Below are 23088 nucleotides of genomic sequence, written 5' to 3'. Positions count from 1 at the left end.
GCGGGCTCGGTGCCGGCTGGCGGAAGCTCCTCTCTGGCCGGCGCTTAATAGGTCTCGCTTGTGCTTCCTGTTTCCTCTTTCCCAGGGACCCGCCAACATGGTAGGTCTCTTAGGTCTCGGTGTGTGTCGCCTTCAATCGTTCTGCATCTGCGGCCCCTGGCGCGCCAGGGAACCTCTGAGCCCCAGGGTCACGGACCCCGGTGGGCGGGGCCGCCCAGCTTTGCCCAGGGCTATGCCTCCCAACCCCTGGCCCGGCCTGAGGCTGCCTTCTCCCTCCAGCCGGTAGGCAGACTTGGTGACCCTGTCTTCTCCCCGCGCAGGGCCGCGTTCGCACCAAGACAGTGAAGAAGGCTGCCCGGGTCATCATAGAGAAGTACTACACGCGCCTGGGCAATGACTTCCACACCAACAAGCGCGTGTGCGAGGAGATCGCCATCATCCCCAGCAAGAAGCTCCGCAACAAGATAGCAGGGTGAGTGGGCGAACGGGGGCGAAGTCCACTCCCGCGAGTAGCTCGCCCGAAAAACCTTGGGCAGTTGTCTCACCGGCGGTGGTACTGTTTTGTTTGGAGAGGCCGAAGTCGGGTGTCTGGCCTTAAGGCCTGCCTGCTCCGTCAGCTTTAATATCTGTCTCATCACCGTTGCTCCAAAAACTATGTCGCTTGGGGCCGAGCGTGATGGCGCACGCCCGTAATCCCAGCACTCTGGAGGCCGAGGCAGGAGAATCGCCAGTAGTTGGAGGCCAGCTTGGGCCGCGTACTGAGTTCAGGAGCCGCCTGAACTACGTACACCCGGTTTAAAAAAAAAAAAAAAAAAAAAAGTGCCTGTTGTGTGGAGGCTGTGGTAAACTTGAAAGAGTTTGAGTAATGTTGAGAGAAACCAAAAGGATGGGAATGTTCAGGTAAGCAGAGGTTTTGTGTGTGTATACTGTTTACTGTTATGGTGACCCATTCCCTTTTCACTGTACAAAAGAACTAAAACTGGCATTGATGGGTCCAGGTGTTCTGGGTACCAGGGGGAATTGATGTGTGTCCTCACTGCTTTCCTCGGGCATATGTACCTGTAGATATGTCACACATCTGATGAAGCGGATTCAGAGAGGCCCTGTGAGGGGTATCTCCATTAAGCTGCAGGAGGAGGAGAGAGAAAGGAGAGATAATTACGTCCCTGAGGTAAATTTTTTGGGTCTTTCTCTGGCTTTTCCAAGAGGGCTTTAACTGTATCTGGGAAGGGCTCTTAGATCTCCAGCTGTAGGTCCTTAAATCTGCCTATTAGCCTCCTGTCTGGTTAGGACCAAGTTAAGTCCATGCCCCTTTTCACCTGAGAGCCCCAGGTGATGTATGGTGGGTGCAGTCTTGTTCTGGTTTTGTTTTTGTTACCTGCCGCAGCAGTGTTTCTGAAGTGCAAGCTGAGTCTCAGGCTTTCTAGATACTGAGTAGGATGGCAAAGCCACCACTGCTCCTTGGACCTGAGGTCACTATAACAGACCTGCTGTTGCTCACCTTGTGAGATCCTAAACCCCAGGGAAAGACATTTAAGAAGCCAGAATTCATGATTCATGTTTCGCACATTCTTCTAGGTTTCAGCCTTGGATCAGGAGATCATTGAAGTGGATCCTGACACTAAGGAGATGCTGAAACTTTTGGTAAGTGCTGGATTCCCCAGTCAAGACCCCTCTGTGGTTATCTCTAGTAGTAGTTATCACTAACATCAAGACCAAGGCTGCTCAGATGCTGAAGGGCAGAACTAGGAATCCTGTCTACACTGCTAACTGCTGAACCACACTGCCTTTAAAATGGGACTGGTTAGTCATTGAAGGTTATGTGCGCTGAGTTTATGTGGCTGTCTCTGTGGTGTCTGGGACACCCATTTATCCTGGCTCCTTCGATTCTTTTAGTTTCTGTGGCTGCTTCCACATGTGTCCTGTCTCTTGCAGCCCTGGCTGTCCTCTCTGCCTGGTTTCTTGGGAGACTTTGTGTTTCTGGTCTCAGTCCAGATCCACACCAGGCACTGTCAGGTGCTTCACAGATAGCTTTAGAGGAAGGAGTCTGAAGATGAGTCAGTCCAGCTTGCTGTTGATAATTTTGAGCCATTTCATTAAGTGGTTCAAAAAGAGAACAAAATGTACTCCCATGAACATATCACCCAGTTTAACAGTACAGCTAAAACTAACTATGGACTTTTTTTTTCCTGGAATAACCACTGTTGTGAATGCAGCTTGTGTGTTGGTTGGGTTTTTATGGTACTGAGGGAATTCAGGGCCTCACATGCTAGGCAAACACTGCACCACTGGGCTACATTCCTGGCCTTTTTAAATTACTGTTTGGAGATAAGGTGTCACTCAGGCTGTAGTTTGGTCTACCCTCCCAGGGCTGGTCCCTTCCCAGGTGTTGATCTGATTTGTGATCCCTGAGTCTGTTGCTGGAAGGGAGGTGGGGCCCTGTGTCATAGAGGTGTTTCAGAGTCCTACCCCCAATACCAATATCCCAAATCAATGATGGCAAAGCCACAGCACATGTGTTTGACTTGTTTTTTTGTAAACTAAAACCTCAGTATTTAGGTTTAATGGCAGTATTGGCACTTGGGATAAATAAATGTGTTTGGGGTTGCAGTTTGGCACTTGCCTCTAAAAGGTTTGCCATCACGGCCCCGATGCTCATTTTACATAATTTACATCTCCCCTTTAAGTTAGATTGTGTCTAATACAGGGTAAAGGCTCTTTCAGTTGTTAGACTGTTTATAGTGACCAAAAGCTGCGTGTTTAGTATAGCTGCAGTTTTTCCTAAATGTTCTTCAATCCATGGTTGAGTCCATGGATATGATGGGGCGGGGGTAGTTATTCTCAGAGGCAATGGGTTTTGTTAAAGGATATTTTTTTTGCAGGTGGGTACCTTTTTGGTGGGGGGTACTGGAGATCGAACTTGGGACCTTGTGCTTGCGAGTCAGGTGGCCGGACCACTGTGCTAACTAATCTCCAGCTTTTTTTTTTCCCCTCCCCAGACAAGTTTTCATTATGTAGTTTAGGCTGGGCTTTTGCATGAACTGATCTCCTGCCTCAGCCTCCTATATATGTTAGGGTTACAGGCCTGTACCACCAAGCCCGGCCTGAGTAAAACTTTCCATGGCTGAGCTTAGACATCTGCTGATGGGCATCTTGAGGATAAAGGCAAGAGGTGCTATTGTACCTCCTACAAAGCACAAGATGCCCCCTGTAAAAACCGCATATCCATCCCAGCACTCAGGGAGGCCAACCCAGGAGGATCCCAAGTTTTTAGCCCAGCATGGGTGACTTGGTGAGATTGTGTCTCAGAATTTAAACTCTGGGGAGAGATGCAGTTAGTGTGAAGTCTCTGGGTTTGTCCCCAGCACTGCTGACCGGGCACTGTGGACCCCCCTGCTGGTGTCAGTCTGCTGGAGGCTGCTGGCCGCTGCTGCAGATCACAGCTGCACAGCTCACTCTGACTGTTCTTTTCCAGGACTTCGGCAGCCTCTCCAACCTGCAGGTCACACAGCCTACCGTCGGGATGAACTTCAAAACTCCACGCGGAGCTGTCTGAATCTTTCTGCTGTTGTAATTTTCAATAAATTCAGGGCGACAGCTTTCTGTGTGTCATTGATGTGGGTCTGGATAGGGGTAGGGAGCCAGTGGGATCCCATGGTCTGTGAAGACTGGGTTCAGCTGACTTTGAGAGGGTCTTGGCTGGAGTCTCCACTCAGAGCAGCCTGGGCCTGTGTCACAGACCTGGCACAACCTTGTTGGGGTTCTGAAGAGGGGACCTGGGTGTGAGCTGCACCGGCCTTCCTGTGAGCTTCGAGGTCCCATGTGCGGAGCTGGGGTCTCTGTCCGTCTTGGAGCCTGGAGTGTGGGAGAGCCTGGGTTGGTGTGTTTTGTTATAGCACTGGGGAATCAAACCCACGGGTGCTCTGCTACTTCACCCCATTTTGGGGGATGGGGTCTCTAGTTACCTGGGCAGGACTTGAACTTGTGATCGTCTGTGCCTCAGCCTCCAGAGTACAGGGTATAGGTGTGCACCATCATGCTCCGCTCTTTATTGTTGGGGACGGTCTCAGAAGTAGTCCAGCTGGCCTCAGATTTGGGATCCTGCTGTAACCCGAGTATTGGGGTTACCTTTGTGCACCACCACACCCCCCTACCAGAGGAGCTGCTGCCCCTCCAGAGTTGCTCGGCTGACTCCACTGGCTCCCAGGCACAGATGCTGCTCCCGGGCAGAGGCCTGGATCCCAACATCCAGAGCTCCAGCTCTCCATGCACAGCAAATACTTCACAAGTATGTTAGTAGTGCAAATAAAAATTGGAACGGTGGGTGCACATCTCCTTCATACTTAGCGGTTACTTCCATGTTACTATTCATGTGTGCATGGTGTTTTTGATGGCATTGGAGATGTGCTGTTTACCCCAGTGTCTGTTTTATGTAGCCCCAGTACAATCTTCAAGGTAATGAAATTTAATAATTTATTCAGTACCACTTCCATAATTACCCAAAGAATGCCCTTTATAGCTACTTGTTCCCCTATCCAGCATGGCAGTGTAGTTTTCCTGTCCCTTCAGCCTTCTGTTCACCATGGTATGTCAAATTTTGAAAAGTTTGAGCCAATTTTTATTATTTTATAGAATGTCCTTCAATCCAGGCACGTTTGATGTTTCTCACATAAAAGCAAGCTGGAAGCGGTCACACATGTATTAGCTTGGTTTGAAAAAAATTGAACTTGGGCCAGGGATTTAGCTCTGATTCTGGCGTCTGCTTTGCAAGTGCAAGGTCTTAAGTTCCATCCCTGCTACCAAAAAATGAAAAAATTGAAAGTTTTTTTGGTTTTTTTAAGACCAGTTCTCACAGCTCAGGCTGGTTTCAAACTCAGTATGTAACCCAGCCTGGCCTCGAACTTGCTTCAGTTCTCCCTCCCAAGTGCTGGGACTAAGACCTGTCCCACCATGCAGGGACCCTCGGTTTCATTTTAGTTGTCTTCAAGAATCCTACTGAAATACCCTGTTCTTGGCTTGAGGCACATGTTGAGAGGTGCAGTGTTTCACGTGTTTGGGATTTACTTTGAATACTTGGACGCACGCCTTTTCTGCTATAAATTCTTTCCCTTTGTAATTAGTAAACCATGAGGTGTTTTGTTGGCGGTACTGAGTATTGAGCCCAGCTCTAAGTTACATCCCAGCCTTTAGTATTTTTGAGGCTGTCTCACAGAGTTGCCCAGGCTGACCTCAAATTTAGTCCTCCTGCCTCAGCCTCCTGAGTAAGTGGGATCCCAGGTGCGCCACCATGTCTGGCTCCAAGTGAGATGTTGGGAGCCTCAGAGCCCTGCTCCTGACCAGCTTTTCCCCGGGGGTTGACATCTATTCACTCTTAACACCTGGCCTTCGCATTCACATTAGATTCACATTAGCGTTCTACAGGGAGGTCCTGACGGCCTCATTTATTCACAGCTGGTTTGTTTAGTTTTGGGCGGGGGAGAGGGCGTGCTCAGCAACGCTTGTGGGTTTTAAATACTTTAGCTACTGGGGAAGCTGAGCCAGGAGGTGCAGGCCTCAGCCAAGGGTCAATCCCACCCGACCTGGGTCAGACTGACTCCCAAGGCCCCTGTCTGCTTGTGCGTCAGGACTCAGCCCAGAAGGTTGAAAGCACCCAGAAACTCCTAGAGCTAAGGTGGGTTTTTGTTTTTTCCTGTATCCTTCTAGGTTATTTTCAGCAAAAAGAAGCAAAACAACTCTAATAGAACTGAAACTAAAGATTTTAAAAATCCTACTCAGAACCAGGTGTTAGGTGCACACCTGTAATCCCAGCTACTCGGAAGGCTGAGGCAGGAAGATCACAAGAGAGTAAATAAAGACAAGTTTTATTTGAACCCAAAGCTATCAGTGCAGACCCATGTGAACAGAAATGGGCCGGGGGACAAAACACCAGGCTCTGAACACTGGGCTTTTAAATCTGAGTGGCTCACCGGTTGACCAAGGAAAAAGCTGTTCGCTACTGGTGAGCTCACTTCTCCACGAGAGCTCCACAGAAGGAAGCTCTGTTAACTGTCCCACCCCAGGAGGACGCTGAACTTAGAGGAGAAGCAACAACTGTGGTGAGTTCTGAAACAAGGCAAGTGATCCTGAGTTGATTTCCTCAGCACTGAGCGGCATCCCCAGCCCTGTTTTACAATTTTTTTTTATGTTGAGCTAGGGTTTCACCAAGTTGTCCAGGCTGAGCTCGAGCTTGTGACCCTCCTGCTGAGTCTCCTGCAGAGCTGGGGTCACCATGTTTCAAAGGTCACCAGTCATGGGCTTAGAGTGGACCCCACTTAACTACACCTGCAAACACCTCTGTTCCGAGTGAAGTTGTAGTGTGAGGTCCTCACATTGGAACTTTGTCTTAGCCCCTTTGGAGTTGCTGTGACAGAATGTTGGAATGGGTTGTCAATGAGCTCGCATCTCGAGCAAAGTCACAAGGGGTGCGTACAAAGTGACCTACCAATAAGATGACAAGTATAACACTTAGGTGATACTGATCCAGTAGTAACAAGGGAATATGGACGACATCCTTAACGGTTGATAATCTGTAGTAGTAGACCATAATTTCATCCTCTCACCCGCTAAGACTGTCTGTCTATAAGGGAAAGCCCAAAAGGGTGGTACCAATAATCTGGAATTTCCGTTCATCCCTTAGGGAAGTATGCAAATCTGGTCATTGTGATTTTAATTTTCTTCAGTTGCGCCTCCAGCCACAGCTGCCTCGTGTTCTCTGCATTGATTTCAAGGGCCGGTTCCTGTCTGACTGCCTGTATTATTTCTACATGATTTAGCTGTCTGTATCCTTGGAATTGAACCTCTAACCTTTGCACTGAGCTACACCCCCAGCCCTTTTTTACTTTTTATTTTGAAAAAGGATCTCATGAAATCACTAAACTGCTCAGGCTTTGGCTTGAATTTATAATCCTGCCTCAGCCTCCCAGAATACTGGGATCACAGGTGTGCGCCACACTCGGCTATTCGTGCAATCTTGCTACCCTGACTCTAAAGGTTTCTCGACCCTGTGGATTCTTAAGGTTTTCTATATAAAAGATTGTGTCCTCTGCAAATAGAGAGTTTTGGCTTTTCCTTCCAATCTGGATACCTTTTACTTCCTCTTCTTGCCCAATTACGGGGTCAAAGGGGGCCAACACCTTTGTCTTGTTCCTGATTTGAGGGACTACCGCTGTTAAGCATGGTGTTCTGATAGGGAATTTTGCTTATTTATTTTGGTTTTTTGTTGTACTGGGAATGGAACGCAGGTCCTTCACAAAACTACTTCTGGCCCTTTTTTAAAAAATCTTTTGAGACAGTCTCACTAAATTGCCTGTGTTGGTCTCAAACTTGTGCACTAGGGTTATAGGTGTCCACTGAAAGGGTTCCAGAGGCGCTCAACACCTAGGCCACACACACCCCGAGAGGTCTGACAGGAGACTTTATTCAGGGAGCAGGAGCAGAGAGGGAGAAGGGGCAGAAGAAGAGAACAAAGAAGGGAAGGTCCTTTTATTACTTTTGGGCTAAGCTATTGATTATTAATGAGGGAGGAGCTGCTTCTAACCTATCACAGGCCAGGTTGCTTTTATGGCTCCAGCCCTGCAGACACAGGTTTCAACTTCTCTGGACCACTGTGGCTTTGTGGGGAGGGAAACCAGAGCTGAGGGCATGAGGTCATTTTAGGAGCCAAGAAGTACCAGGAGAATGCAGCTTGTGATGGCGGTGTCACAGCATACTTTACCATGATCCGTTCCCTAACATCCACCACTATACCTGCCTCCCTGTAGGTTTTTGTAGATTCTATAGAAGAAATTCCCTTCTGTTATAGTTTATGATTATAATGAGGTCACAAATCAGTTTTTTAAATTATGAAATAGTGTTGAATTTTGTCACGTGCTTTTTTGGTGCCTGTTGATACGATCAAGTGGCTTTGTTCTTTTATCCACCAGTAGTTAGGTTAGCCTGCTTTCTGTTACTGTAAAGCACATGGTGTAGGACTGTGGTGGATCAAAGCCAATCACCTGGATGGTGAGAGGCAGTAGAAGGAAGAAACCAGTTTCCCAAAGCTTCAGTGACCTGGAGGCCATGAAGTCATTGCCACCCCCCCAGTGACGCCAAGCTGGCGACCACAACTTCAACACAGCAGCTTCAGGGACACATCTACAACCTGAGCTTGAATGGTGGCGTTACCCTGGTTGATTCTGGATGGTGACTCCATCCTGCATTCTGAGATACCCACTGTGCGTTGGGATGGGTTTAAAGACGGCCTTGTGTGTGGGGTCAAACCTAGGGCCTCGTGCATTTGAGGCAAGTGCTCTGCCACTGAGCTGTGACTCCAGCCTGGTATGGTCATTTTCTATGTTGCTATATTCTGTTTGCTTGTGTTTTGCTTTATTTTGAGACAGGGCCCTGCATGAATTCAGGCCTTGAAATCAGAAAGATCCTCCTGCCTCAGCCTCCCGAGTGTTGGGATTATAGGCATGTACCACCATGCCTGACTGTTTGTTTATATATTGTGGGGAATTTTTGTTACAGCTCACAGGATACATTAATTTAATTGTTGTGATTGCTTTGTGTCATTTTGGTAGTGGCATAATACTGGCCTCACAAAATGAGTTGTTCCCTCTTCTGTTTTATGAAGATCTGGAGGATGATTGATGTTAGTTTCTGTTTTAAACACTTGGTAGAAATCAGTGGTAAAGCTAGCTGGCCCTAGGGTTTGGTAGTACAATATGTAAATACTAAATCTGTCTCTATGTGTTACAGGCATATCAAATTTTACATTTCTCATTGAGTGTCTTTCATTAATTTGTCTTTTTAGGAATTTCTGCATTTCTTTCACCTAGGTTATCCAACATGCTGACATAACATTGCTCATAATATTCCCTGATAATCTCCCTTGTTTCTGTGAGATTAACAGCAATGTCACGGTTTGGCAGTGTGAAGTCCTCTATTAGCTTCAATGTTTGTTCATTTGTTCTTCAAAGAACCAACTTTTGGTTCTGGTCGCTTTTCTTTTCTTTTTTTTCTGTTTCTTTTTTTTTTTTTTTTTGGTTTTTTGAGACAGGGTCTCACTATGTAGTTGAGACTGACCTGGAACTCACTATGCAGCTCAGGCTGGTCTCGAACTCACAGTGATCCTTCTGCCTCAGCCTCCCGAGTGCTGGGATGACAGGTGTGCACCACCACACCCGGCTATCTGAAATATTTTATAATTGCCTTTGTGACAACTTTGATGTACTGGTGATTTAGAGTTGCATTGTTTAATTTCCATGTATCTGTGTATTTCCAAGTTTTCTTTTTCCTTTTTTTTTTTTTGTACCTTTTATTAGCCCAGGTTTGCAGTACATAACAGTTACATTCATCGTGGGGAGTTGGTACGTGCACATAACACATCTCAGTTATTCTTACATTGCCTTGCCTTCCTTACATTTTCTTTTAAAAATTTAATTTCATTCTAGTTTTGTCAGGGAATCACCATTGTATGTTTATTCTTTAAACAAGAACTAATGGCCCAACAGGTGGTCTGTCCTGGAAAATTTTCCATGTGCGTGACAAGAATGTGTAGACTTCTGGAGTTTGATGAAGTGTTCAGTAAATGTCTTTTAGGTGTAGTTGAGCTGTACTGTTGTCAAATTCCATATTATTATTATTATCATCATCATTATTATTTTGCAGTGCTGGGGATCAAACCTCCCTCGTGCATGCTAGGAAAGCTCTCAATCACTGAAACTGAACTATTCTATTTTGTTATTGATCTTCTGTCTATTCTGTCCATAATCGGAATTGGGGTGTAGGGCTTGTCAGGACTGGTAGGCTGAAAGGGGGCCCAGTCAGGTAGGTTCCCAAGGAAAAGAATGCATGTGGAGCAGGCATTATAAAGCAAGAAGGAAACTTTAATTTTCAGCGCAGAACTTATCAGTAAGACAAAACAGCCACGTGACCTTGCATAGCTAGCCATGTGGTTTGTGCGTGGTCATCCCTGCTGGTTTACTATTATAACAAAGTCTGTTATGCACCTGCATTAAATGACAGAGTGTGTCCTCAGGAGTCTTCAAGTGCCCTCATATGCCAGGCTGTGACATACCTGCCAGCAGCCTCCTGCATCCCACCCTTTCCAAGATGGTGGGGGGCTGCTGCTTCTTGCAAATAGCATACAAGGCTGCCCCTTGTGCCCAGAGCCCACAAAAACACTACAGGGAACAACATATAACCACAAACTAACTCCATTGCTACTGTAGCACACTGAGAGCTACCCAAGGCCAGGCGGATCCTAAGGAGTCCCACCAGGGGGAATCCTTACCAGGGGGTCGCATTGCAAGGCGTGGATGGCAGACACCTCCGTGACCATCTCTTGAAGGCCTCTTGTACTTGTCCCCTGGTGGTCAGGAATAAAACCACGGCATTGTACATGTAGGAGGGCACAAGTGCCTCCCTGTGCTGCAGCCACCAATCCAGAGCCATTTGGTTTTGTAACACCACCTTTCTCATCTGGGACATCTCCTCCATGAGTGACACCAGAGACTGGTGTGTGATATTTAGAGGCCTGTACCACGTGCTGAGTGAGAGCTTCACATTGGAGGGCTGGACTACAGTGCCAGCCGCCAGCACCAGTACTGCCATAGGATGAAGCCACCAAGCCACCTGTTTGATGCAGTGCCTTGTGTGATACAGTGCATCCCAGTTTGGGGTGGGTCTGCAGGAAGGCATGGCCAGTCTGTAGTGCCACAGACCCGTAAGGCTCCACCATGGGCCAGTGAGTGGGCACTGTACCTCTGAGTTTACGGCCATCCCACCGGGTATGTGTGCTATTCACCCGTAACGTGAAGGGGTGAAGGTATATCCATACCACTGTGTGCTTTCCCATGACACATGGACCTGTTCAGTGCACAGTGGGCAACATCCAGCAATATCACTTGATTCCCTGTCATCCACCCCCAACCATTATGCACTGCGGGTCTCAGTTGTGCTCTTCCAGGTCACAGCCTCAACAGCCTGGCCTTGCTGATCCCAGGTGGGTCCAATCCAGTTCTGTTGTTGCCAGTCAGTCTAATACCACAGAGGTGCTGGTGCAGTTCTCCACAGGAGGCCTTCAGCCACCTCCAACAGGAGCTCAGTGCACACCCAACGGTGCGACTGCTGGTGCCCGTGAGCCAGCGTGTGTGCCTGGGGGATGATACCATTAGGTTGGCTCACTCTGGTCGGAAGGCCGGGGCAGAAAGGGGAACCATCATAGGGAGGTCTCGCCCTTCTGGGAGGATGCAGGCCTCACATTCCTCCTGCAGTGGGATGGTGGCCAGGATCATTTTTCCTTTCGGTTTAGAATGCCAGACCTGTGCTCGCTTTGGCGGCACATGTACTAAAACACCAGACCCATGTCCCTGTTGCCACCAGAGGCAAGGGGCTTGGAGCCAGATCTGTCACCCCAGGGGAATAGGCCGGGCAGACAGTGTCGCTTCCCTTTAGAAGGGTGGCCCCAGCATGGCGTCAGGTGGGGAGCATACGGAGGCCTTCAGGGACCATGTTGAAATCCAGGGCTGCACCTGTATGACAGAAGATTCCTTCCTGCCAGGGCTCCAAGAGGAACATCCAGTTCTCCAGCCGGGGCTCTGTGGGCCATTCTCAAGTCCATTGGTACCGGGTTCCCAGCGCCATGTAGACTCTCCTGAGGGGAGGATCAAAGCTCTTTTTACCACCTTAGGACCTTGCTGTGCCAGTCAATGCACAGACAAGTTGGCTGTATTTTCAGAAGCCAATCCAATGGGCTGTCATCCATATGCCGGGGCTGGTCACTGAGTAAGGCCCACACCCACTGGAAAAACTTTGGACCAAATAGACCAGCTTAGTTTTCAAGAGCCCATTATAGCTCTCAGTCATACCAGCAGCTTGAGGCCGGCAGGGCACATGACAGTGCCAGGTGAGGTCATAGTCTCTGGCCCACTGTTCCACCTAAGTTCCTGTAAAGTGGCTTCCCTGAGCACATTCTATTCCTCGCAGCATCCCGTAGGCTGCAGTCAACCACTGTAATGCCTTCATGGAACGGGCCTGGTCAGCAGAGGGCGTGGGGAAGGCAAAGCCTACGCCTGTGGCAGTATCCACAGCAGTCGGAGCCCATTTCCATCCTTGTGAGGAGTCAGGGGCCCAGTGCAGTCTCCCTACCATTGCTGCGGGGCGGGGGTGGCCCTGGGTGTCGCACCCAGTCATGTGGGCGCCCTCCTCCTCCGAGGGGCCAGCTGAGCAGTGGAGGGCATTGCTTCCACTGCCGCTCTTGTCTCTGCGGGAGTCATATCCCAATGCCGTTGCTGTGCTACAGCCTATTTCTTATAGGGCCGAAGCACTACTGCTCTACCCTTGTCAAGGAGTCTGCTCAGTCATTCCCCGGTGAGAGGAGGGCGCACGTCCTGACGCATGGAACACCACACGTGGTACAGTCTGGCCGTGATCCCGTAAGTCTCGCCATAACTCAGCGCCCCATAGGGGTCGATGTCTTATGTGCCAGTCTTGGGCCGCTCAGGTTGGTGACCAGAGTGTCAGCCCTTGGAATACGGCCCAACTGTCTGTGCAAACATGCAGAGGCTCGTCCTCACGCACGACAAGTAACCACACTGCCCACAACTCTGCCCGTCGGCTCAACTTGCCTGTCCCAGCCTCAAACTAGAGTGTCTCTGACTGGACAGTGACTCCATCCATTTCGGGCTTGTGTCACGACCAGAGCCGTCAGTATACCCAGCCTCAGCCAGGGGCCTCTCCCTCCCTTGCATAGAGAGTTTAGGGATCATAACTCTTCATCCTGTGCAGTTTCTTGGGTTGTGTATGTCATGGGTCCCCAGCACTGCTGTCAGTTGGGCCGCTAGAGGGCTGGCCCAAAAGGAGGCTCTGCTGTAGATATGTTCGCCATTGTGCCAGGGTGGGGGACCTGCACCACTCCACTCCCGGGACAGACACCCACGTGTGTACTCAGCCTTCTATTGGGTTCTTAGTTTGCCCTTCCACAGCCTGCTGCCCGTGATCCCTTCACAGGCAGCACAGCAGAATATACTCTGCCAAGCGCTTCTCAGCCAGGGAGTACCCGCTTTCAGCTCCTCTGCACAACTGTGACCAAAACCCAGTTGGGTGCTCCTGCTTCCCCTGCTCTTGCCACAACCCCAACCTCATCCACATTCACCATCAGGGTGAAAGGCAGGGTAGGGTCAGCAACTCGAAGAGCCTGTACTTGAGAGCCTGCCCTCTTCAAGTCCTAGAGTGCAGCTTCTGCTGCATCAGTCCAGTCCCACGTTCCATCCTTTCAAGTCATCTGATACGGAGGGTGCAACAAGGTGGCTAGGTGTGGAATGAACATCCTCCAGAAACCTGCCAAGCCCTGTACACTTGTAACTGGAGTACAGTGATCAGTCTGGGGTGTGCCTGGATCTTATCAATTACTGCATGGAGGATTACTTTGTCTTACCCGACCAGATAACACCCAAGAATTTGACAGGCCAGGGCCCTGGACCTTGTCTTCACTGATGGTCCACCCCCAGACCAGCAAAACTTCTTTTAGACTATGTGGCAGCTTCCAAATCAGTAAGGTAATCAGAAGATAACATGACATTATCAGCATAAAGGAACAAAGATACAGAGTCCTGGGCCACCAGGCCATGGTGCAAAGTAGTAATATGTAAATACCCTTGTGGCAACACTTGAAAAGTCCATTATCTGACCTCCCATACTGGTCCTGATTCTCAGGCACAGTAGCGATGGAGAAGAACACATTAGGCAGGTCCACTGTGTAATGGTATCGACCCAACATCAGGGTGGGCCAGGCCATCGAGTCAGCAATATTGGCTACGGCCGCATGCAGTGGAGGAGTGACTTTGTTCATGATAGTCCACAGTCATCTGCTAAGACCCATCTGGCTTCCACAAAGCCCACACTGGTGAATTGAAAGGACTTTGCGCCACATCTATCACCCCTGCTTCCTCTTAACTTCAAAACAGTCTGTCCTGTTTCCTCATGGCCCCCAGGCGGCCGGTACTCCTTTACACACACAGCCTGCATTGCCTGCGGGAGAGTCAATGGTGTGTGATGGGTATGTCCTCAGACAATAGTTTTTATCACCTGAATCCGCATAGAGAATTCTCCCTGTGTGGTGTCTAACCTGGCACCAGTCAGTATGTCCACCCCCAGTATGTATTCAGCAACTGGGAAACGTAAAGATCACAGGGATGCCCAAAGTCACCTCGGCCTTCCAGACCGTAATGTAGTGACTTCCATACCCTGTGCCTGCAGTGGGTCCTGTGAAATGGTCTTGAGTCGTCACGGATCAGCACTGACTCAACCTCTGCTATGCACCAGTGCCAGTGCATACTGCTTTTTTTTTTTTTTTTTTAAATACTGGGGATTGAACTCGGGTCCTGGTGTTTGCAAGGCAGATGGCAGCACCACTGAGCCAAATCCCTGGCCCCAATGCTGCACATTTTTGGGGGGACCAGTAAATAGTTCCCATGTGGCCTCTGATCTCCCACCTACAACTGGGTACTTCGGCCTTTCTTTTGATCTGGGTAAAAGGCTGCCAGTGTTGCTGGTTAGGGTGCAACTGCTTCCACAAAGACAGCCACACATTTAAGGGCTGCCCTCCAGCTTCTCTGTGTCTAAGCCAGCTGCTATGAGATCTGCCCAGGTTTGGCACTGGCTCACCTTCAAGGGACCACGCGTCTGCCCTGCGGGGTTGGTCCTGCTCATCTGAGCCACGGCAGCCATGCAGACACTGTCTCAGCCGCCTTTCCTGGCCAGTGGGTGGTGCCGGGAACACTAGGGGGCCCTCCCTTGTGTGGGACTTGTGCTCCAAGAGCGGGTAGCACTCTGCTTCCTTCAGCACGGCTTCCGCAGATGCCCTGTGTTGTTCCACGCTGTCTTCAGTTCACTTCCTTTGGTTCACTTGCTGGAAAAGGTCTTCTGCCTCCTGTCTCACATGGCCAGAGATTGAAAAACAACCAAACCATATCCTTGCTGATTCACGATGGGGGAGAGGAATTTTTGTCTCCGGTATTTCCAAGGCCCATAAAACATCACTGGGTGTCAGGCAGACCACTTCCCAGTTCTCTGGAGATTTCCAAGCTGCCAGGAAAGGTGCTATCAGCAGCCAGAGCAAGGCCAGGGGATGTACTGCAGCGGCTCCCTGGGGCTCCTCTCCACTATCTGGCCCTGCTTCTGGAGATGCTGTGGTGGGGACACTTACCTGACCGTGCTGCTAGACCTCGCCAAGTGTTGGGGCCAGTGGGCTGAAGGGGTCCCCAGTTAGGCAAGGTTCTCAACAAAAACAACGCACATGGGCAGACATTACAAAGCAGGAACCAAACTTTTAATTTCCAGCACAGAACTTATACCAGTTCTTTATCCACTTTTCTGAGACACAGTATGACAAAACACCCTGCAGCCTTGCATAGCTATGTGGTATGTGCATGGTCATCCATGCCGATTTATTATTATAACAGCCTGTTGTGCACCTGCACTAAGTGACAGAGTTGTGTCCTCAGGAGTCAAGGGCTCTCAGATGCCTGGGCTTAGACATACCTGCCAGCAGCCTCCTACATGCTAGAGTCATAAAAACAGTTGTATAGCACTTTATCCTACAGTTCCCAGGCTCTGGGTTTGACACCCTCGCCCCTTCTAATAATTATTGTTAAATTTTCTAATTCTCCTTCATTTCTGTCAGTTTTTCCTTCATAATACTGTATTTTTAGGCATTACATATTTATAATTGTAACAACTTTTTGATTGACACTTTTATTAGTACTAAATTTTTTTTTTTTTTTTTTTTTTTTTTTTTGTACCGGGGATCGAACTGGGGACCTTGTACTTGTGAAGCAGGCAGTGGAATCACTAAGCTAAATCCCCGGCCCAGTACAAATTGTCTTTTCTCCCTAGTAACTTTTATTTTTTTATTTTTTGCACTGGTGATCAAACTCAGGCTCTTGTGCTTGCAAGACAGGCACGGCACCACTGAGCTAAGTCCCCAGCCCAGTAACTTTTTTTTTTTTGAAGTGTGGTCTTGCTGTTTTGCCCAGGCTGGCCTCAAATTCCTGGGCTCAAGTGATTCTCCTGCTTCTGCACCTTGTGTAGCTTGGACTTACAGTCATATACCACTATGCCTGGCGTAAAATTTTTATATTAAACTCATTCTTTGATATTAGTTTACACACTTCCATCATTCTTTCACTTTCTGTCTGCATGGTATCTGGATCTTTTCTCATTCTTTTTTTTTTTTTTTTTTTTTTGAGACAGGATCTCACTATGAGGTTGAAACTGACCTGGAACTCACTATGTATCCTAGGCTGGTCTCAAACTCACAGCGATCCTCCTGTCTCAGCTTCCCAAGTGCTGGGATTACAGGTGTGCACCACCACACCTGGCTTTCTCATTCTTTTAATTTCAACTTTTTTGTGCTGAAAACTGAAGGGTATCTCTTGTAGAATGCATATAGTTTGATTTTAAAAAAATCTATTTAGATAATCTCTACTTTTATTTGGAATATTTAATCCATTTATATTTAATGTAATTCTGGATAAAACAGAATTTGTTCTTTTCTTTTGCATTTGGCTACTTTCCTCCATATATTTTATGTTGTTTTTGTTGTTCTAGTTCTCCATTACTGCCTTTTTTTGTGTTAGACATATTTCCTTACTGTACCAACCCACATTTTTTGTCATAAAATCATGGAAACATTGGTGTACCAAACCTACACTTATTCTTTAAAATATTTTTCATTGATGAATTAATTCTGATTTTATAAGTTTTATTAAACAATGAGTACTTAACAGCCAAAAAGTCATGTAAATAAAGTATTTTGCATTTTTAATATTTATTGTTTATAAAAAAGCATCAAAATTTTCAACATCAACTGTTTTTTGAAGTACAGAGTCTAAAAAGTAATGGAAATTCCTAGCTGAACTACAATGAAAATACCAATAGAACTCTTCAACAAAAATAAATTTTGCTTCAATTTTCACACAAGTACCACTTACACTGATAGCATGTAAGTTTTGTTTTCCTGTCCCTTCTTGTAGGACACAGTGGACATCTTGTTGGTTTTCCTGTTGTAGTAGGTCTTTGGGATGCTGTGCCATATGCTCCATAAGTAATATTTTGAAGTAGTTCCTTCAGCAGAAACATTTTGTTTTTCCCCTGTTGTAAATGATCTCTTATGAGTTCCAGTCTCATTCCTCTAAGAACATTTCTTTGTGTTATTCTGTACTTGTTATTTTCTTTGTAAAGTATCAACTCTTTGTGCCACACATATTTAGGACTATCAGTTTCCAACCGATGTTACATTTGCTAACAGGGTACAAGTTGACCAGCATAGGAATCCAGTTTAGGATTCAGTAAGGTTTTGAGCAACATCATAGTTGCTGCATAACTCTTCAACATCTACTCTGTCTTTGGTTTTGTTGTAGAAAGTTTCTCTCTCAGGCTTTCATCTTGTTGAGGTTTCTCTATCAATATTTCCATCGTGGACATGGACAGCTAAATTAATGAGAAAGCTCAGTACTAGGGATCAAACTCAGGATCTTGTGCTTGGGAGGCAGACACCATGCCATTGCGCTAAATCCTGGACCCAATTAGATATCTCACAGGCAGTTAGACAGGGCTGGCCCTCAGAGTCAATAGAAAGACAATCGAGACACATTCACTGAGGGGCAGCATTGTGAAAAGAGAAAAAAGTACTACACTTACATTTTTCCCCTAGAGATGAATAGCAGTGATTGATATTCTAAATAGGCATCAATCACCTTAAGTAGAAACTAAAATCTCCCTAGCCCATTTCCTTTCTTGAAACTCCTTGTTCATTCTGTGTAGGCTTGCTATGCTGTGTATACTTTTGATTTGCTTTCCCATTTGATCTGCATTGAATCAGTTTTACCTGGGCAGCTGTACTTGGAATCTGACTGTTTGATCGTGGTTTTGTCCCACCTTATGCTCACCTTGTAATTTTCCACGGATCTTACTATTTTACTGTAGCTTTGCCCCACCTTGTACCTGCCTCACCTAGTGGCTTTGCTCCATAAAACACTTTTGGGAAGTGGAGTGGGTGGGCATCCAACTTTCTGGGTATCCCCTCCTGTCCCTCCCAGGCACAGCTGTCTTCCTCTCAATAAATATTCCTTACTCTTAGCCTCTATTGTTCCTAGATTTCATTCCTTGATTTTAGAGAGCATGAACTCGAGTTTGGGATCTCTAGTAGGTTAGGAGCTACACTATTTCCCTCATTTGGATTCTTTGGCTTATTTGGATTACTTGGTGTCCTATATCAATGGTGCAATGGTAACATCCACAGTTTTTCTTTGCTGTACACAAGGCCAATGTAAATCTTTCGGAAATTCAAAGATTGTACTATGCAATTCTCTGTTTTGAAATAACAGCCTTTTTAAAATTTGTTTCTGCATACAGTTCCTACGCTGGTCAACTTGTGCTCTGTAACATCGATTGGAAACTGGTAAACCAGTTGTCCAATGTCACATTCTGATTAGTTTGGGAGACAGGAGCCACAAGTCTGTTAACAGCACATCATTTGGTTTGTTACAAAACAAATAAGGATCTGGTGGCTGACTTACGGGATAAATTTTTAAATTGAAAGCATAGTAACTCTTTGCATCTACAAAGACATACGTTTTTTTGTTTGCTTTTGTTTTGTTTTGTTTTGTTTTGAGACAGGGTCTTACTATGTAGTTGAGATTGACCTGGAACTCACTGTGTAGTCCAGGCTGATCTTGAACTCACAGAGATCCTCCTGCCTCAGCCTCCCGGGTGCTGGGATTACAGGTGTGTGCCACCATGCCTGGCAAGGGCATATGTTTTAATGCCGTATTTTGAAAGGGATTTTTTGGCATGTACCCACAAAATGCTGCAGATGTTCATCAACGGTTATGTATTCAAATGTTGTGTAAATTGCTTGGCAATTGCAAATCTGTCTAACAATGACTGGATAGCAGCCAGATTATTAGTTCTTTTTCTTTCTTGGCAGGTGATTTTTGCCATCAAACCTCAGGTAATTCTGAAGGAAACCGAAATTCCTCAGTGTCTTTGTTGCTCTATAAACCTCCAATCCACACCCATGGCTTTTCCTTAAATCGTTTGTATTCCTGCCGTGGGTACCACGTAGGCAAACACAAAGATCACTTCTTTTATTCCTCAGGGAAAGCCACTGAGACCCAAGCTGACTACTATTATGCTAAAGTAAAAATTTACGGTAGAAAAGTAAGGGATGGGTTTTAATGCTCCTGTACCTCTTGAGTTGCAGTCTCTGTGCTTATCAGGGCCTCTATCACGCTTTTCCTCCCGGCCTGAGGCCCACACTACTCCCGTGACTCCACATCTCCGTGTGGTGACACCAGACTTGCACGGACCAGACCACGTTTCCTCCTGCGCTGTAGCAGGCTGGGCAGCTGTTTCCTCCCCAGCGCACTGCCTCCTGCTGAGCACGGGGCCATGCGGATCCAGAGGACAGGGCGTGGTGGGGGTGTGGGCGCCAGGGTCCCGCTTCCCACACAGGCCCCCTGTCTGGTGGGTTCTGTCCTAAACCGGTGCAGTAGGCTGTCTGGTCTTCTATGAAGTCTGGGTTTATAAGTTTTATTAAACAATGAGTGCTTACCAGCAAAAAAGTCCTGCCTTTCCCACTGTGAGCTGATGGAAATTCTCTTCACGGTTTCTTCTCTTTCATGTTTCTCAGTTTTAACACATGAGCATATGAAGAATTTACCTTCTGTGTGGAGGCTGAGGCAGGAGGATTATAAGTTCAAGGCTAGCCTGGGCAATTTAGGGAGAACCTGTTTTACAATTTAAAGAGGGAGCTGGGGAGCTCAGCACTCCTGGGTTCAGCTTCCCTATCGCGGGGTGGGGGTGAGAGAGGGGAAAACCAGCTCGGTGGTACACATCTGTAATCCCAGCACTCTGGGAGGCTGAGGCTGGAGGATCACAAGTTCAAGCCCAGCCTGGGCAATTTAGTGACTTCAGCCACAGCCTCCCACAGGGCTGGGATCATAGGCATTTTGAAATACCGTTTTGCATTGTGTTTGTTTCCCACCGACCAATATGTTTTAGCAATTGCTTCATATCTGCACCTGTAAGATCTCATGTTTTAAAAAATCACGTGACTTAAAAAGAAGATTTTTAGAGCAGTTTTAGATCCATAACAAGTGAGAATGGACTCCCGAGTTCTCTGCCCACCCAAGACTCACATCGCCACCAAGCGGCGGGTTTCCATCACTGCAGTTAACCGGCCACTAGGGGTGCTGAGCACGCAGCCTCAGTGTCGACCTTGGTGACCCCGGCCCTACCTTTCTGCAGGTCACATGGTGGCAGCGCTGAGGGCGTTCTGTCTGTTGCGGCTGTTTTCCTTCCAGCACTGGCCGAAGTGTCGGTGCCCTCGCCTGAGGCTTTTCTGACTCAGTGCCGTGTGCACGCACCTGTTGCACGGCCGTCTGTCTCAGGCCTCAGTGGGCACCACATCCGTGACTGCTGAGCCTTACAGAAATAATATCGGGTGGTTTAACTTTGTGAGAAGCTGCCACGCCGTCTTCCAGCTTTCGCGGGTCCTGCTATGCGCCTGCCAGCAGTGATGAGTGCTCCTGTTGCCCTGCAGCCTGGGCAGAGTTGGCCATGGCCTTCTAGATTTTTGCCACTCCAGGACATGTCGGGTGGGTGGTGGGTGGGCTGTCCCGTCTCCTTCTCTGCCTCTGCAGTAATGGGGATGGAACTCAGGGAGGACTGAGCTACGGTGTTTTAAAATTTTGAGACAGTCGGACCAAGTCATTAAATTTCCTAGGCTGACCTGGAATTCGTGGTCCTCCTGCCTCAGCCTCCCAAGTGCTGGGATTACAAGTGTGCACCTCCATACCTGGCCTCTCGGGGTTTTCATTGAGCGTTTGATATAATTCCATTTTCTCAGCATATCAATTAAAATTCTTTTTTTCACCTTTTCAGTAGCTGCTCCAGAGTTTGCTATATACATTGCGAAGTCCAAGACCACTTTTAAACAACACTACACCGTTTAGTGGGTCACAAGGCAGAACAGTCCTGATGTTTCCCTCTAGCTCCTTGTAGAAAACTGCCACTCAGTTCAAGTAAATAAGCTTATATCTGATGTCTATTAATGTATGTTACATTTATATAAGTACACTTCATTGAATACATTGCTACTATTATTTTGAGCAAACTACTGTGTTAGATTCACTAAGAGTAAGAAAACATTTTCCTTTACTTTAGCTTATTTTTTGACACTTCTTCTTTAGGAAGATCTGGGGTCTGACCTCCATTATTTTTCTTCTTTCTAAAGGACTTCTTTTAATATTTCTTGTAAGGCAGGCAGGTCTCCCAGGGACAGATTCTTTCATTTTGTGTTTTTCTGAGAGACTTTATTTCATCCCAGGGCGTCACATACGCTTACTATGTGCTTTTCTGCTGAGCTGCTGCGCACAGCCCTCTTTGAGGTTTTTGTGTGTGTGTGTGTGTGTGTGTGTGTGTGGTTCTTGTGATGGAACCCAAGGCCTCCACACTGAGCTACAGCCCCAGCCCGTTTTGTTGTTTCTTTGGCGTCTCCCTAAGTCCCCATGTCGCCCAGGCTGGACTTGAATCTTCTTTTGATCCTCCCGCCAAGGGACCCAGAGTGCAGGGATTGTAGCCTTGCATCCCACATCCAGCCCCTTTACTCCTGAAGGCCAATCTTGCAGGCTATAGGAGTGGTTTTTCTGCACTTAGACCTTTTACTGTTTCATTCCACTCTCTTCTTGCCTGTGTAGTTCTTATGGCAAAGTCAGATGTGATTCTGCTCTTTGCTGCCCCACAGGCACAGTCTTCCCTTCCAGCCTGGTTGTCTCTAGTCTGAGGAAGATTGGCTGGTGCTGTGGGCTGAGCCTCCCAAGAGTCCCGTGTTGGAATTCCATTGGCTGCATAAGGTCTTGAGAGGTAAGCCTCATGGGGGTGAGGGCCCTTATCCTAGGGCCATGTGACCTCTCCAGCCACTCAGGGATACAGGATGTGGCAGCAGACTTCAGACCTCAGCAGATGCCAGTCCTGCTGGCATTGGCCACAGAGCCCGAGGAACGAAGCTCTGCTCTCCATGGTTTCCCAGGCTCAAGTCTTTGCCACAGGGGTACCAATGGACTGAGCCAGGCTAGACGGAGGGTTCCCACCCCTTTCTCTGTTTCCTTGTTTGGTGTTTCATGAGCTTTGTCAATTTGTGTTTGGGTGTCTGATGTTAATTTGAGGAAAACTCTCACTAAAAATTTTTTTCTTTTGGTTTGTTCAGACAGGGTCTTGCTATGGAGTTCAGGCTCACCTTAAGCTCACGTAGCCCATGCTACTTTGAACTTGTGGGGATCCTCCTGGGGGCTGGGATTTTTTTTTTCCTCCTTTGGACCCGGTGGTCAAACTCAGAGCAGGCGGTGGACCACTGAGCTAAATCCCCGGCCCTGCCATGACCTTTAAAGCACACAGAGTGGGGTCTGCTCTCACACTGGCCACACTGTGCTCCGCCATTTCTCCCACCTTCCTGGCACCGGTTCCCATGGCTGCTTTTGTTCCTGCGTCCCTGGCTGAGGAGCTTCTCTCTCTCTCAGTCTCTCTTCTCTCTTTAACTCTTTTGGGAAGATACACAAAAGGGGAATAGCTGGGTCAAATGGGATTTCTACTTTTAGTTTTTTGAGGAATCTTCATATTCATTTCCACAGTAGTTGTACAGCGGACCCTTGACTTAGGGACTCAGTTTGTTCCTGAGGGCAGATTGCACTTAAGTTGGTCAGTTGAAGGCTCAGGCTCCTCTACACAGCCTTCAAAGTCTCTCCTGCACACAGGCAGATCTCAGTGTCCTTAGAGACACTGGCCCAGGATTTCTCACTTAACCCCACACAGGAAAGGATGTCGTAATGTTCCTTCCAGAACTCTTTAAGGGTTAAATCTGCATCTGAGACCATCTGCAAGCACACGTGGCTGGCATTTGGGTCATAACTCAAGACTTTGTAAGTTAAAACTAAAATTTCAGTGACTGGGCTGGGGATGTAGCTCAGCAGCACAAGGTCCTGAGTTTGATCTCCTGCACCAAAA

At 47.6% G+C, this 23088-nt stretch overlaps 1 protein-coding gene across 1 annotated transcript; it reads left to right on the top strand.

The window, feature by feature from the left end:
• The first annotated feature begins 6 nt into the window (after positions 1–6).
• Rps17 (ribosomal protein S17) lies at positions 7–3600 on the top strand. The gene is made up of 5 exons (XM_010621134.2): positions 7–100; positions 321–472; positions 1066–1171; positions 1579–1644; positions 3476–3600. The coding sequence occupies exons 1-5, from the start codon at positions 98–100 to the stop codon at positions 3554–3556; spliced, it is 408 nt and encodes a 135-aa protein (XP_010619436.1). The 5' UTR covers positions 7–97; the 3' UTR covers positions 3557–3600.
• Positions 3601–23088: the final 19488 nt, after the last annotated feature.

This window comes from Fukomys damarensis, unplaced genomic scaffold (genome assembly GCF_012274545.1).
Source record: "Fukomys damarensis isolate Sample0158 unplaced genomic scaffold, DMR_v1.0_HiC HiC_scaffold_7, whole genome shotgun sequence".
Classification (NCBI taxonomy): domain Eukaryota; kingdom Metazoa; phylum Chordata; class Mammalia; order Rodentia; family Bathyergidae; genus Fukomys; species Fukomys damarensis.
This window is presented reverse-complemented; position numbering and strand designations above follow the sequence as displayed.